The sequence below is a fragment of the Parus major genome, chromosome 6 (genome assembly GCF_001522545.3).
Source record: "Parus major isolate Abel chromosome 6, Parus_major1.1, whole genome shotgun sequence".
Lineage (NCBI taxonomy): Eukaryota > Metazoa > Chordata > Aves > Passeriformes > Paridae > Parus > Parus major.
In genome coordinates, this window is record NC_031775.1 from 29,952,802 (window position 1) to 29,965,189 (window position 12,388).

The window sequence follows — 12,388 nt, forward strand, 5'->3', positions numbered from 1 at the left end:
GTACAGCTACCTCAAAACTAACCAAGCCCTGGAGTTTTGTGTCCCTGTCCTCACCATGAGAGGAATTTGGGGTGTTTGTCACCCAGGAGTTGTCCGAATCACACGTTAAAATTTAGCATTTTGGGGTGTGTCAAACGTTTTTACCATATTGTTATTACATTTTTTTCCCTGTGGGGGACCCCCCACCAAACCCTTTGACAGGAGGAGCTAGAGTTTGCTGCCATGAGGATAGAAGCACTGAAGTTAGCCAGGCAGATTGCCCTCTCCTCTTTGCGCTCCAAGGTACCTGCTTTGTGCCTGCCCTGTGTGTGTGTGAGTGTGCACAGCCTGGGGAGCCCAGTGCTTGTCCTGGGGCTCCCTGGGGACACCAGGAGCATGCTGGCAGCAGAGCTGACACAGAAATGCTGTCACCCCACTCACACCCCAATTAACAACAGGCAAGAAGCAGCAGCGTTCCTTCCACGGGAGATGGATTCTGCAGTCCGGCTGTCATTTCTCTGATGCGAGATTTGTTCTAAAATATTGGATGGTGAAGAATACCAGGCTTGCTTTGGCCATAAAGACATTTTGTCTTCTGCTGGTATTTTCAGCCTGAGGTCAGACACCTTTGACCCTCAGTGTCTGGAAGGAGGAATTCAGTCGACCTTGATCTGAAGAAAGGCACTGCAGCAGGGTTAGAAGAGCTACACACCTCCCAAAGAAAAAAGGCCTCACAACTCAGTGTGTCTTTATTCATAGAGATCTAAATCTTATTTTTTTCATTGCTATTTCCAGGCCATGCTGGCTAGTTGTGCCTCAGGGTGATGCTTTGTGCTGCTGTAGGGATGCACGTGGAACTCGCTGTGTTTGGAAAGCCAAAAAAAGCCATTCCATAAATGTTAGTGGCTTTCTTGGGAAAGGGTATCAGCTGAATGGGATGCTGAGGGGATGGCAGTGTCCTGCTGCAGTGAGACATTCCAAATGGGGAGAATGTGCTTCTGTCAGGAAGGAGGAGTGACCTTCCTCCTCTTGTACTGTCCATTAATAAGTCAGCAGAAAGTCTTTTGCCCAATCCTAAGTCATCTGGAGTTCATTGCATCACAGCAGCATTTGGGCTGCTTACAGGATAGAATTTCTTGGTGTTTTAAAGATCACTTCTTAAGTAGCCACTTCATAAAAGTAAATATTTTTTTCCAAGTTTAACTGTACTCTTCTGAAAAAACAATAGTCATATTTGATTTGTTTCACATACCTTAAATAGCCCACACACTGCCTTGTTTCTGTTGTGCACATACCTTTACTAAGGTAAACACATTCCTCATAGATTTAAGAGTATTTTAGAGTATGTGGTTCCAATCTTCTATTTATTATAAGAAAAACATGCTGTTGTCTTCATTAGAAGGACTAACCAAGCTGAAACCTCTAATGAGGAACATAAAGAGCAAAGGAGGAAAAAAAAAAAATAATAATTTTCCCATTTGTGACTGTGTCCCCTTGCTCTGCTGCCCTGAATGTCAGGTGTTGAAGGAGAATGAGGTGGGATCTGCTCTAGATCCTCTCTACCTCCTGATTCTCTCTCAAATTCCTTGTCCTCCCAAGACTTTGCTGGAACATGCAGGATTCAGGCCCTCCAGCATCAGGAGACACCTGAGATGAAACACCTAATATTACATAGATGCTCTTCATGGGTTATACAGAAAACTTCTGTGTAAAATCTGCATTTTTGCAGCCAGTCAACTGTTTAGAAACTCACAAATAGTACTATTTTAGAGAGAATGCATTTGTGTGTTTGTGAGTACTTGTAAGTTACCCAGGGGAGATTTTGAGCTGCAGAAATTTTATCGAATGTGAGGTTACATTTTAAAGATGCTGTTCAGCATCATCACAGCATCTTGTTTGTAGGAACAATTTTTGAACTCCTTAGAAGTTAGAAATGGGGAATGGATTTCATGTGACTTTTTAGAAAATGTCATTAATCTGTGTAACAGAGATAATAAAATGACAAGCAGAGGTAAGGAGAGAAAACCAGGCAAAACTCCCATGTTTGACAGAGAATTGGCAGCAGTTATTGATGATGACAAAGCCCCATGTTGGTCCAGGCACAGCAATGCTTGTAGACCAATACCATGGGTGTCATGTCAGGTTGGGAAGGACTTTTGTCCTTGCATAGCTTTGCTATTTCAGTGGGAGGTTGCTGGTGTTAAATTAGCCTATGATGACACCCCTTGTGACCTACAGTGACTGATGGCCTGGATTAAGTAGAACAGAAACCAGCAGATGACTGCAGTGACTTAAATTTGGATGCTTCTGGCAGAATTCCTTTCTGGATGGCTGGCCTTGTTCTTTTCTGAATGTTGTATAATTACATTTAACATCTGCTAAACGATGACTGGATGGGTAACAAGAATAGGATGATAAATAAAGACAGAAGCACTTGATACAACAAATTAGGTCACCTAAAATAAAGATTGAAAACAAGCATTTTGTGCTAGCACTAGGAGTGAGAATAAGGATGTGCAGTTTGTTGTTCTCAGGCAGGGAGGAGTTATTTTCCCAAATTTCTTGTCACAGACTTAACAACAGCAGGACCAGTCACTCACTTTTGCATTGCCAAGTATTCCTGTCTTCCAGTGTTGAGGTGAATTAACACTTCTCTGTTGAACAGTCTCTGTTTGGATGTTGTGAGGTAATATTTTAGTAGGTGCAACTCTAGTTGGGCTTGTGCCCAGCACCCTGTGGATGCTGAGGTGATGAAGAGTTGGGTGCTGAGATGGGATCCAAAGAAAACAGAAACTCAAAGGAAGGGCATGGGCAAAAATGGGATTAGTGCATTACAGCTTCCTGGGCCTCCCATGGAGGAGGATTATTTCCTTCAAACAGCAATACCTTTGATTTTAGCAGAACTGTACAGGCAGAAAACTTCTGCTTGGGTTTTCCTTGCCTTTCCATGTATTTGCAAGCACAGGGAGGTCTCACTTCACCTGCACTGACCTGTCTGCTCACACATCAGTTCAGAGAGTCCATCATTCCATGCACACCCAGGCAGCATTTCAGTGCTTGGAGAGGGCAGCCTCATTTTCAGCAGGGCTAAACACACATTCCTCTAACTGCTCTGATAAAAACTAGTTTTCATTTTCATTCCATTTCTCTATTTTCTTCCTCTCTGACCTCCTGGAAGTGAGATAACTGCAGCTGGTTAATAGATGTGCATTTGTGTCCCTTCTGGTCAGGTTTCTGTGGAAGATTCTGGGAGAGAAGTGTGTTGAGCTCTCAAATATTTACACTAAGATTGCAGTGACCTACATTTTGTAGTAATTCCCCTGAAGACTCTAATCTTTCTGTGCAAGGTTTAGTGACTTACAAATCCCTGCACTGATTATTACCCCAATTAACTGCTTACCTTCTCAGCAATTAGGTGTTAAAGCATTATTATTGGGTTATTTTGGGTAATACCATCATCCTGTTGGTCAGGTGCTGTTATTTTCTCAGGGTAGGAATATTTTGCAGGCAGCAAATAACAGTTACTGAGTTATGCATCAGTTAGGAGCTGTGTAAAATTGGCTTTTGAAGTAAAATCATGATGAGTTTTACTGGTTAGTCCTGCCAGAGAGCCCGACTGACTTGTGCAGGGTGTTTCCAGAGTCAGGGCTACACTGGCTGCAGCGCTACCACAAGCATTTCTGCTCAGTGGTTAAATTCCAAGAATTTTTATGGTCCTTGTTGGAAATTTCAAGCAGTTCTGCACATCATCATTGGTATTATTTTGCACAATTTACTCAAATGCAAAGAGAACTAGAGAAAAAACTGTATTAATGAGCTATTGTGCACTGTATAAAAATACCTGTAAGTACATATTAAATGCTCCTCATGTCTTTTGCTTTAAAAATTGTCATCCTCCCAGCACTTACTTTGACATGTTTTTATATGAATTTGAAAAATTTTGTGTTTCTTCTTGGCACATGAATATTTTCCAGCAATCTCTTTATGAGATCCACCAAATTAAACTGCAGGAGGCTTTTGAAATGTGACAGATGCAGTTCAACAGATCGATCTGAGGGGTGGCCTTTCTTTGAAGGACAGCTTTGATGATCTAATGGCTCTTTTTTTATCTCTCAGTTATTCCTGCCTTGTGATTAAGGAGGGACTAAAGTACATTTTTATTTTTTAGTTTATGCATTTACAGAGGTGTCTGAGCTTGTATCCCAGGTGTATTTTTTTCCTTTGTAGTTGTTTTACATTGCAAGATACTTTTAAGAGCACAAACTATGCAGTTTTGACAGATTTTGAAATGCTTTTTCTTCTGGTAGGAAAACCCACTGAGTCTGAGCTTCCACCTCCTAATTCTGCTGGAACTCATCATTATTTTGGGTGTTCCATGTTCAAGGTAGCAAAAACAGAGAAGGATACCCTGCTGCATAAATCCTAGAAGTGAGAGTCAATTGACTCCCAGGTTTAAAAACAAAAAGTAGCAAGCAAATTAGTGAGATTAGTAAATGAAGATGCAGTGAGGTGTTCTGTAAGTACTGTTTAGGTTATTCTTGCTCTAATTAAATTTTCTTGCTTGGTCTTTTAATGTTGTTAGTGTTCCTTCATGTTTTCTACAGATGTGATATCCAGAACATCTGGTCCTGTGTGCATTGTGTACAATTTTTAATACAGCTTCTTCAGTCAGGTGTGATACGAGAACTCACAAGGGATTGCAACAAAATTAACAGTGGGTTTGGATGCTTTCTGTGATCCTGGGCACTGTGAGAAGAACTGTGAGGAAGTGAATGTTTTATGGAATAGCATCTGGCAAAATTTCCTTTACCAGTGTTGAGACAAGAATATGTGATGTTGAAATTAATCAGGACTGAACCTTGATCCAGACATTATCTATTCCCTTTCACATTCCTGTGCTTTAGCCATTAGTGTGACTCTGCTATTTTCTTTAAAAGAATACAAGCAAAACAACTAAATCAAAACCACACCACCTCCTTTTTCAATAAAATACATGAAAACAATTATTTTTTCTTTTATGTAAAAAAATAATTTTAATTCTCTTGATTACTACCCTTAATTATTGCAGAAAAAGCTTAAAGACTTATGTACGGCGTTAGTGAACTTGAAGGAACAGAATACATTGTTTTATGCATAAAGCTAACAAGTAAACTGAAAAAACACATTAACCCCTTTTCAGCAGCAAGGAAGTGCTACACCAGGAAAACAGGATGTGAATATCCATTTCCATCAGGGGATGGAAAAAGGCATTGATCAACTTGACTTTCCTCCCCACTCATGGTCCAGCCCTTGTGGTGGGGACTTGGCAGTGCCCAGAGCAGCTGTGGCTGTCCCTGGATCCCTGCAAGTGCCCAAGGCCAGGTTGGATGGGGCTTGGAGCAGCCTGGGGCAATGGAAAGTGTCCCTGCCATGGCATGGGGTAGAACAGGATGGGATTTAAGTTCTCTTCCAACCCAAACCAGTCTGGGTTCTATGAGCTATCCTTTGTAATCTCAGCAGTTTTAATGTGCTGTAGCTTGGGTTGTTGACGCCAAGAGTTGTTTCTGAGACATCTCCTGCATCTCAGTGGCATGTTCCTGTTCTTTGCTCTCCTCATCTCACATGCTGCTCTCCCCTATTTAATCTGGGCTGCTGACATGAGCAAAATTGACAGCTGCAAAAAAAGCCTCTTTTATTTAACTGACTAATCGCATGCTGGACACCAGTTGGGCTATTCACATCTTTCATGTGGTATTCTTTATGATAGATACCATATTTAGGCCAGATCTGTGAAAGTGAGCTGTCCTCTTGTTTGTAGTTTCTTGATTTGTTTTTATGGAAGCAGAATTCCCCTTAACAAGCTTTCTGCCTTCAAATCTGATTCCTTCTGCTGATGTGCATTTCTTGTGGATGTTGTGGTGAAAAACAGTACATTTTCTAAGATAAGCCCTTAAAATATTGGTGGCAAAGTGCTGTCTTTATTTTCTCTCTGTAAAGGTAATATGACTCTCCAGGTGCTTCTTAGGGATCTTAAATATGTATTTGCTGATTGCTGAATTCAGAGCTCCTTGTCAGTGCTACCGCTGTTATAATTTAGAGGTGCACAGAACCCTACTCCTAACACCACACCCAGAAAACCCATGAGCTAAACACCTATTTAATGGTTTGTTTCTTTGTATTTAAAAAAACAAACACACAGAGAGAACCTGCTATCCCAGCAGATGTTTCCATCTCCAAAAGTGCGCTGTACTCCCGCATCGGCGCCTCCGACGCAGAGAGCACCGCGGCTCTGCTCTACCCCCAGCAGGACCTGGACTCTGCACTGAGGCTGGCCAGAGCAGAGGTAACTGTTTCCACAATTTGGGAAAGGAAAAACCTGCCCCTTGTTGTTCCCTCCTTGCCTGTTCTCTCCCAAAAGCTTTGTGTTGTGGTCGCTTGTTCTCTTCTTGGAACCGTCCTCAGCCACACTAAAGCAAAAGGTGCTACACTGCAAATTTTATTTGTTTTATATATGTGAAAAGAAGATATGATACAAAAATAGATCTTGTTGGTTTTAAACCTCAGGTGTACGCTGTGCATCTTGACATTGCTATAATATTATATAAAATTGTAAGCTGCTTGAAATAGGAATAAAATTATGCATTTTACAAAGCTATGTATCATATTAGTGTGGCTAGCCTTAGCAGTGAAAAAATGGGTATAATCCTGTGGGGTTTTTTCCCTTTGTTTTCTGTTTCAGATTGTGGCCAAGGAAAGGGAAGTATCTGAATGGAAAGAGAAATACGAAGAAAGCAGAAGGGAAGTGATGGAAATGAGGTGGGTTATTAACTTGATCACTCTGTCTGGGAGCCTCATCTCAGCCTGTGGGTAGACACAGAGTACCGTGCTCATACAATTGTTTTGCTTAGCTGAATTTGCTTCATTATTTTTAACTTAAGGCTTTGCATTGATCCTGAACTGATACTTTGTCTTTTCTCTGCATGGTGGGCATCATGTTCAAGGTAATAAATTAAAACTTCTGTGTTGCTGGTGTCATTTACTCAGAGTTTTACTCCGGGTTAATGTCAGGGAAGGATTTCCTCTGCTTTGTGTGTGAATTCTCACTAGGATTGCATAGTGAGGTTCCTGTGGCAGACTGGGGGAGTTGCCTGCAGAGCTGGCAGGTGGGTGCACATGCCAATGCTAAATTCACTTTCCACAAGTAGTTTTGCTTGGAAAAAGGAAAGAATGCAGGGAAGAATGTGCAGGTTTGCAGATAGTTGTGACTAGTACAGGCTGCCTCCAGGCCATCGTTGTAACAGTTGTTCAACAATAGAAATCAGACCAGTGTCAGTAGAAAGGCATTTCTTGTAAAGGAACCATTCTGGGCTATGAATGTTGGCTTTTAAGGAGATTCAACACTTTTCTTTGAACTAAGATGATTTTTTAATTACTGCACACACTAAGGTTGATTTTAGTTAAACAATAGTTCTCTTGGCTTTTGCTCTCTTGTTCCCTTTGAGAGCTGACAGAAGGACCCAGAGCTTTTCAGTTTGTTCTGGTTGTATCTGTTCTATTTCTATGTCAGCCTGCCTCTATTACATTAAATATCTGTATACTGGAACACGGTTTGACCTTCCTTTCCAGCCCAGGTCCTACCACTTGCAAGGATAACAACAAAATCCCTGTAGTGGATGATGTGAGCAGTGCTGCTCAAAGAATCACTGATGCCTCCCATTCAGTCAATTGAAAGGTTCAGCTTTACTTTTTTTTTTTTCAGTTGGTAGGACCATAAGAAGGACAAAGCAATGAGCTTGGCTTGCTCATTTATCTGAACCTGAGAAAGCCATCAATTGCAAAAGAGAATGTATAAAATCATTCATGAAGTCTTTAAAGCTTATTATTTTCTACCTTCAAAAACCAGAAAAAGTAGTCCCCTCTCTTAACTCATAAATAAAAGGAAACTGTCAGATTATTTTAGCATCCCTCCTTTAAGTAACAATATATACAGTTGCTTATGAGACTGAATTTTCTTTAAAATCTCTTCCGTTCTAGCACCAGTTTCTTCCCAAAGTGAAGAGTTTCAGGGATTTAAAGCTAAACTCTGTCTCTGGTGATGACCTACATAAGCAATTGCTTATATCCAGGAAAACTGTGCTTAGGGAGGGAGAGTAGAAGGGAGCTGCAGTGCAGAGCTCCACAAACACTTGCATGGGTGCCAGGAATTGCACATGGCAGATTGGAATAGCGGCAGCACAGGGCTCTGAGCCAAAGCATCTTAAGAAAAGCATCTGCAAAAGGCAAGGGCAGCCTCTTTATTTCTTTTTTGCCACCTCCCAGTGCCCAGCTGAGTTCTCTCACCTCCCTTGTGCTCTGTTGGGATGAGGAACAAAGCCCTGGCATAGCCCTGAAATGCTTAATGAGGAGAAACAGAACAGAGTGGCTGTGAGCAGTCAAACCCAGGGAGCAAAACAAGGAGGGAACAAAATGAGGGATTGTAAGGAATGTCTCAGTGTGCAGCTCACACTCAAGTGTGGTGCCTGCTCTGTTCTGTGTCGGGGTGCACGTGTCTGCTGCTGCCAGCGGGCACTGCCAGCCTTTGCCCTCATGGAAGGAGAGCCAGGGGTGACACAGAGCAGCTGGCACACTGCAGATCTGCACCTTCATCTTCCACACAGTCATTTGCTTGTGTGTGTCTCCACCCTCCATAAAGTCTGGTTTGAAAAAAAAAAACCCACAATAACCATGCCAGATTTCCCACAGGCACATGCCTGGAACGCGTGGATGAAAGGAAAAATCTGGCTAATACTGTCACAAAATGGTAAATATGCATATGTGCACAAAGAGAGATCTCTTGCAAGTTTAAATGTTCAAGCAATCCATGTGTGGTAAATTAGAGATGCAGCAATGAGATATGACATAATGATAAGCAGGGAGTGAAGGGATTATTTAGAGTTGCAAGCATAAAAGCATCACTTCCCAGAGGAGGAGAAGCAATGCTCCTGTACCCATGTCCTGCATACTGTAGCTGCAATATCCCAAATTCGTCTAAATTTCCAGGAAAAGATCAGTTGGAGGAAATTCCACTCCAGAGAACAGAAGCCAGAATGAGAAGGTTTAATAATGCAGTGGCTATGGAGGAGCTGAACCACAGTGGGCTGCACCATAATCCAAGAGTCTAATGAGAGGCAGGCAAGAAATACTTAATTACTCATTATTTATTTGGAGGTCTTATTGATTATGACTCTGTAAGGGGAGTCAAGCGGATGACCTCTGAGACCTTTTGTAGCCCTGGATTTAGGTGTTTTTATGCCTTACAAATGTGCAGTCAGTGAACAGACTGAGAGTCTCAAATATAAACATTTAAGCCTGTGTAATGTGTCAGCCTGGGGTTAGACGTGCCCTCCCAAAGAGGAATGATGTGGCAGCATCCTTTGGTTCCCCAGCTGCAATGACCATTATTTAGGCTGTTTGACTGAAAGAGGCCTTTGACATGAATCTGGAGCAAATTCTTCCCTGGGAAGTGCTGCAGTGTTGTAATGTTGTGTTCCTTACCGTGGGTACCCTGAGTCCTTGGCTTCCTTTACTTGGATGATAAAACTTCCAAAAGGTGCCTTGTGTCACAAGGATGTGACAAAGCTTTGGAATCCTCATTGCTTACAGCAGGCTTCTGAGGTAATCTGCTTTGGACATGAAACCCTTCCTTTTGGGACAAAAGCCTTGCTGTTATCTTTGCTCTCCAGAGTGTGGTTTATGGTTGAAAGGAAAAATCCCAGTGCCTGGGGTAGAGCCGTGCTCTCTGCAGGACCAGGACAGGGGAGATGCTGCTGACCTTAGGGCCAGGTGGGCTCCCAGGGCTCTGGGCTCTGTCCTGGTTCAGATCTGAGGCAGTCCTGGAGTTACTGCAGTAGTTTTTTGGGAGCTCTGCAAGTTTCTCCTTTCCTTACTGACTTTTATCTCAGGATTTTCCCACATTCTTTCTGTAACCTCACCAACTGCAGCAGAGCTCTAAAAGTGGAGCAAGTGAAAGTGAGTTTCCAAACCTGTGTATTCCAACTCCAGTGAGCTCTTTTGAATATCCACTGCAGATGAAGTGTGGGGTAATTTTGTTTTTTGTAGACAGTCCTGCGTGGCTCATGAATCAAAGCACAGATCAAGCTAGTCTCATTTCATTAGCTTTATTTGGCTCTGGGAAGGGATGGATCATCTTTCTAAATCACATTTAATCTGCTTATTTTGGCTAACCTCTTTTTAAGAAGGAAATTCAAAGCCTGCCGTGAGTATATGAAATAAAACAGTCTTAAAAGTAGCATTTTGCCACCTCTGCTTCGAAAACAGATTTGGGAAATGGGACATGATGGATTTTGTGCTACAAAGTTGAATATTTTCATCTTGTTCTTTTAAGTGGTGGTGAATCATTTAATCATGAGAAGATTAATTTAGAAGATGAGATGTATTTTGGATGATAGCCAACACTACTCCTGTTAGGTTTACTTGCTACCAATTATAAGTTTAGTTGAAGTTTGTAATAAAAATAAAGCAACACAAATTTGGAGAAGAGGGGAGAAAGAAATGGAAAAATCAGGCTCTTTGTAATTCTTGAGTTAGGCCAGTGTGATTATGTTTATAATCATGATGGGTAATGTTTCAAAAGACAGAATCTGTTTCAAAGCAATCTCTTCTTCCTCTCCTCACCTTTACTGATTTCCGTGGAGAGTTAAAAGTCAGGTGCAGTGTTAAAATTGTCAGTTTTATTTGTTATTTGGGCAATAAAGAACATATAAAAGTGTGATGGGGTTTCTCTGTCTCTTAAAAACACCACAGTTCGGTTTCTGATAGTGTTATTTGCTAAGTAAGTATGAGCAGTGATGTTGTTTGCCAAAAGTTTTTCTTTTTTTTTATTTTCCCCCTTACAGAAAAATAGTTTCGGAATATGAGAAGACGATTGCTCAGATGATAGGTAGGTGTTCCTACTGTGAAAGATGTTCCCTGGTTGAAGTCTGTGGGCTTCATTTTGATGCTGGCTGCATCTGCTGATGCTGCAGGGAATTGTGAATGCATCTGAGGACACCAGAAAAGGAAAAGTCAGGGCCTCGTTTCACAGCCAGCAGCCCCCGGGCAGTTCAGGTAACACAGAAAGCTCAGGGCTTTCCCTTCTGCCACAGAGCAAACTGGCCCATAGCAAACAGGTTCAAATTCATGGTTTCTCCAGGAGAGACTTTCAGTGACCTCAAAACCCCTTAGGCATCAGCTCACAGCCGTTTAATGGCAGATACCAAACTTAGCCCTTCGCAACAACAGGGATTATCTGTGCTAAATGCATCGATCAGACCAAAACCGAGATTAACTCCAATCCCAGCTGGAAGGTTACAAGTGCCCAATCCACCCCCCCAGTTACTGACACAGGGGTCTCCTTTTAAGTCTAAATTATGACAAGCCTTGCCTCTCAGTAATTAAAAAACAACAGCACGTGCCACAAATAACAAACTCTACACTCATAGCACTTCAAACCCAAAGGTTGCAGGGCTCGTGTGGTTCCTTGGTGCTGGAGGTCTGGCCTCTGGGATGTGATTTTAAAGCCTCCTGTAAGATTTCTAAAGCTCTTTTTATTAGTCTGGCTATAGAAAGCACCAGTGGCTTGTGCTGCCTTGTAGTGCTTCAGCTCAAGCTGTTTCCCAGAAATGCAAATGGCTGAGTGGGATTTTGGGATCTCCAAGGCCAGAGTTGCTCAGAAGAGCCCCAGTATCTGGTGCTTTTGCTGCCTTCCTGGATTTTTTGGCCATTGGGAGACATCCCAGCCTCCTTTCATGTGAAGGGTAAAATGGACCTACAAATAAGTTTTATGAGAATGACAACTATAATAAATAATTAATGAAATATATATAATAATGAGTAATAAACACTAATAATATGCCAGGCTTCATTCTCTCTGATGTTATGCCTCCATTGCCTTTTGTTTGTACAACTGAGCCAATGTGCTGCTTTCTGACATGGTGTCTGTCACTGTCATTGTGCAAGTGCTCAAGTAGGAATGAACAGAGTATGCAAAGAGTTTATTTCATTCAGGTTTACAGTAAATGTACCCTGCTGTGGCTTCCACCTTGAACCTGGCCACTGCTATAGACACACAAAGGACCTGTCCTTTTTTCCCCAAGCTATGCATGCAGTTAACAACAAATACATTCAAATTCTATTTTTGAGAAACAGATTTAAAAAAAAAAAAAAATCAAATTTTGAGACTGCAGTGCAACAGTAAGAATAGGAATCCTGAGGCAGAAGCACAGCCTTGGTGTACAAGCTACATTCCACTATTGCCACTTCCTCTTGTTGCAAAGAAGTGAAGGTTCAATAAGTATTGGCCCATTGACTATGAGTAAATAGGCCTTTAAACATCAGATTCAGAGTATCAGAGCCTCTCAGATGCTCTGTGGTGAGTTTCTATGGGCTATGG

At 41.8% G+C, this 12,388-nt stretch overlaps 1 protein-coding gene across 4 annotated transcripts in view; it reads left to right on the forward strand.

Annotated features, from left to right (window-relative positions):
• TACC2 (transforming acidic coiled-coil containing protein 2) overlaps positions 1–12,388 on the forward strand; it is a 117,787-nt gene that overhangs the window by 98,802 nt on the left and 6,597 nt on the right. For 3 of the 4 annotated variants that reach the window (XM_019007250.1, XM_019007251.1, XM_019007252.1), the window contains 3 exons: positions 6,158–6,301; positions 6,698–6,774; positions 10,854–10,897. In XM_019007250.1, the coding sequence (XP_018862795.1) occupies positions 6,158–6,301; positions 6,698–6,774; positions 10,854–10,897 (265 nt within the window). Of the gene's footprint in view, positions 1–201; positions 283–6,157; positions 6,302–6,697; positions 6,775–10,853; positions 10,898–12,388 lie in introns of all 4 variants that reach the window. The other variant, XM_015633006.3, reaches the window with a different exon arrangement.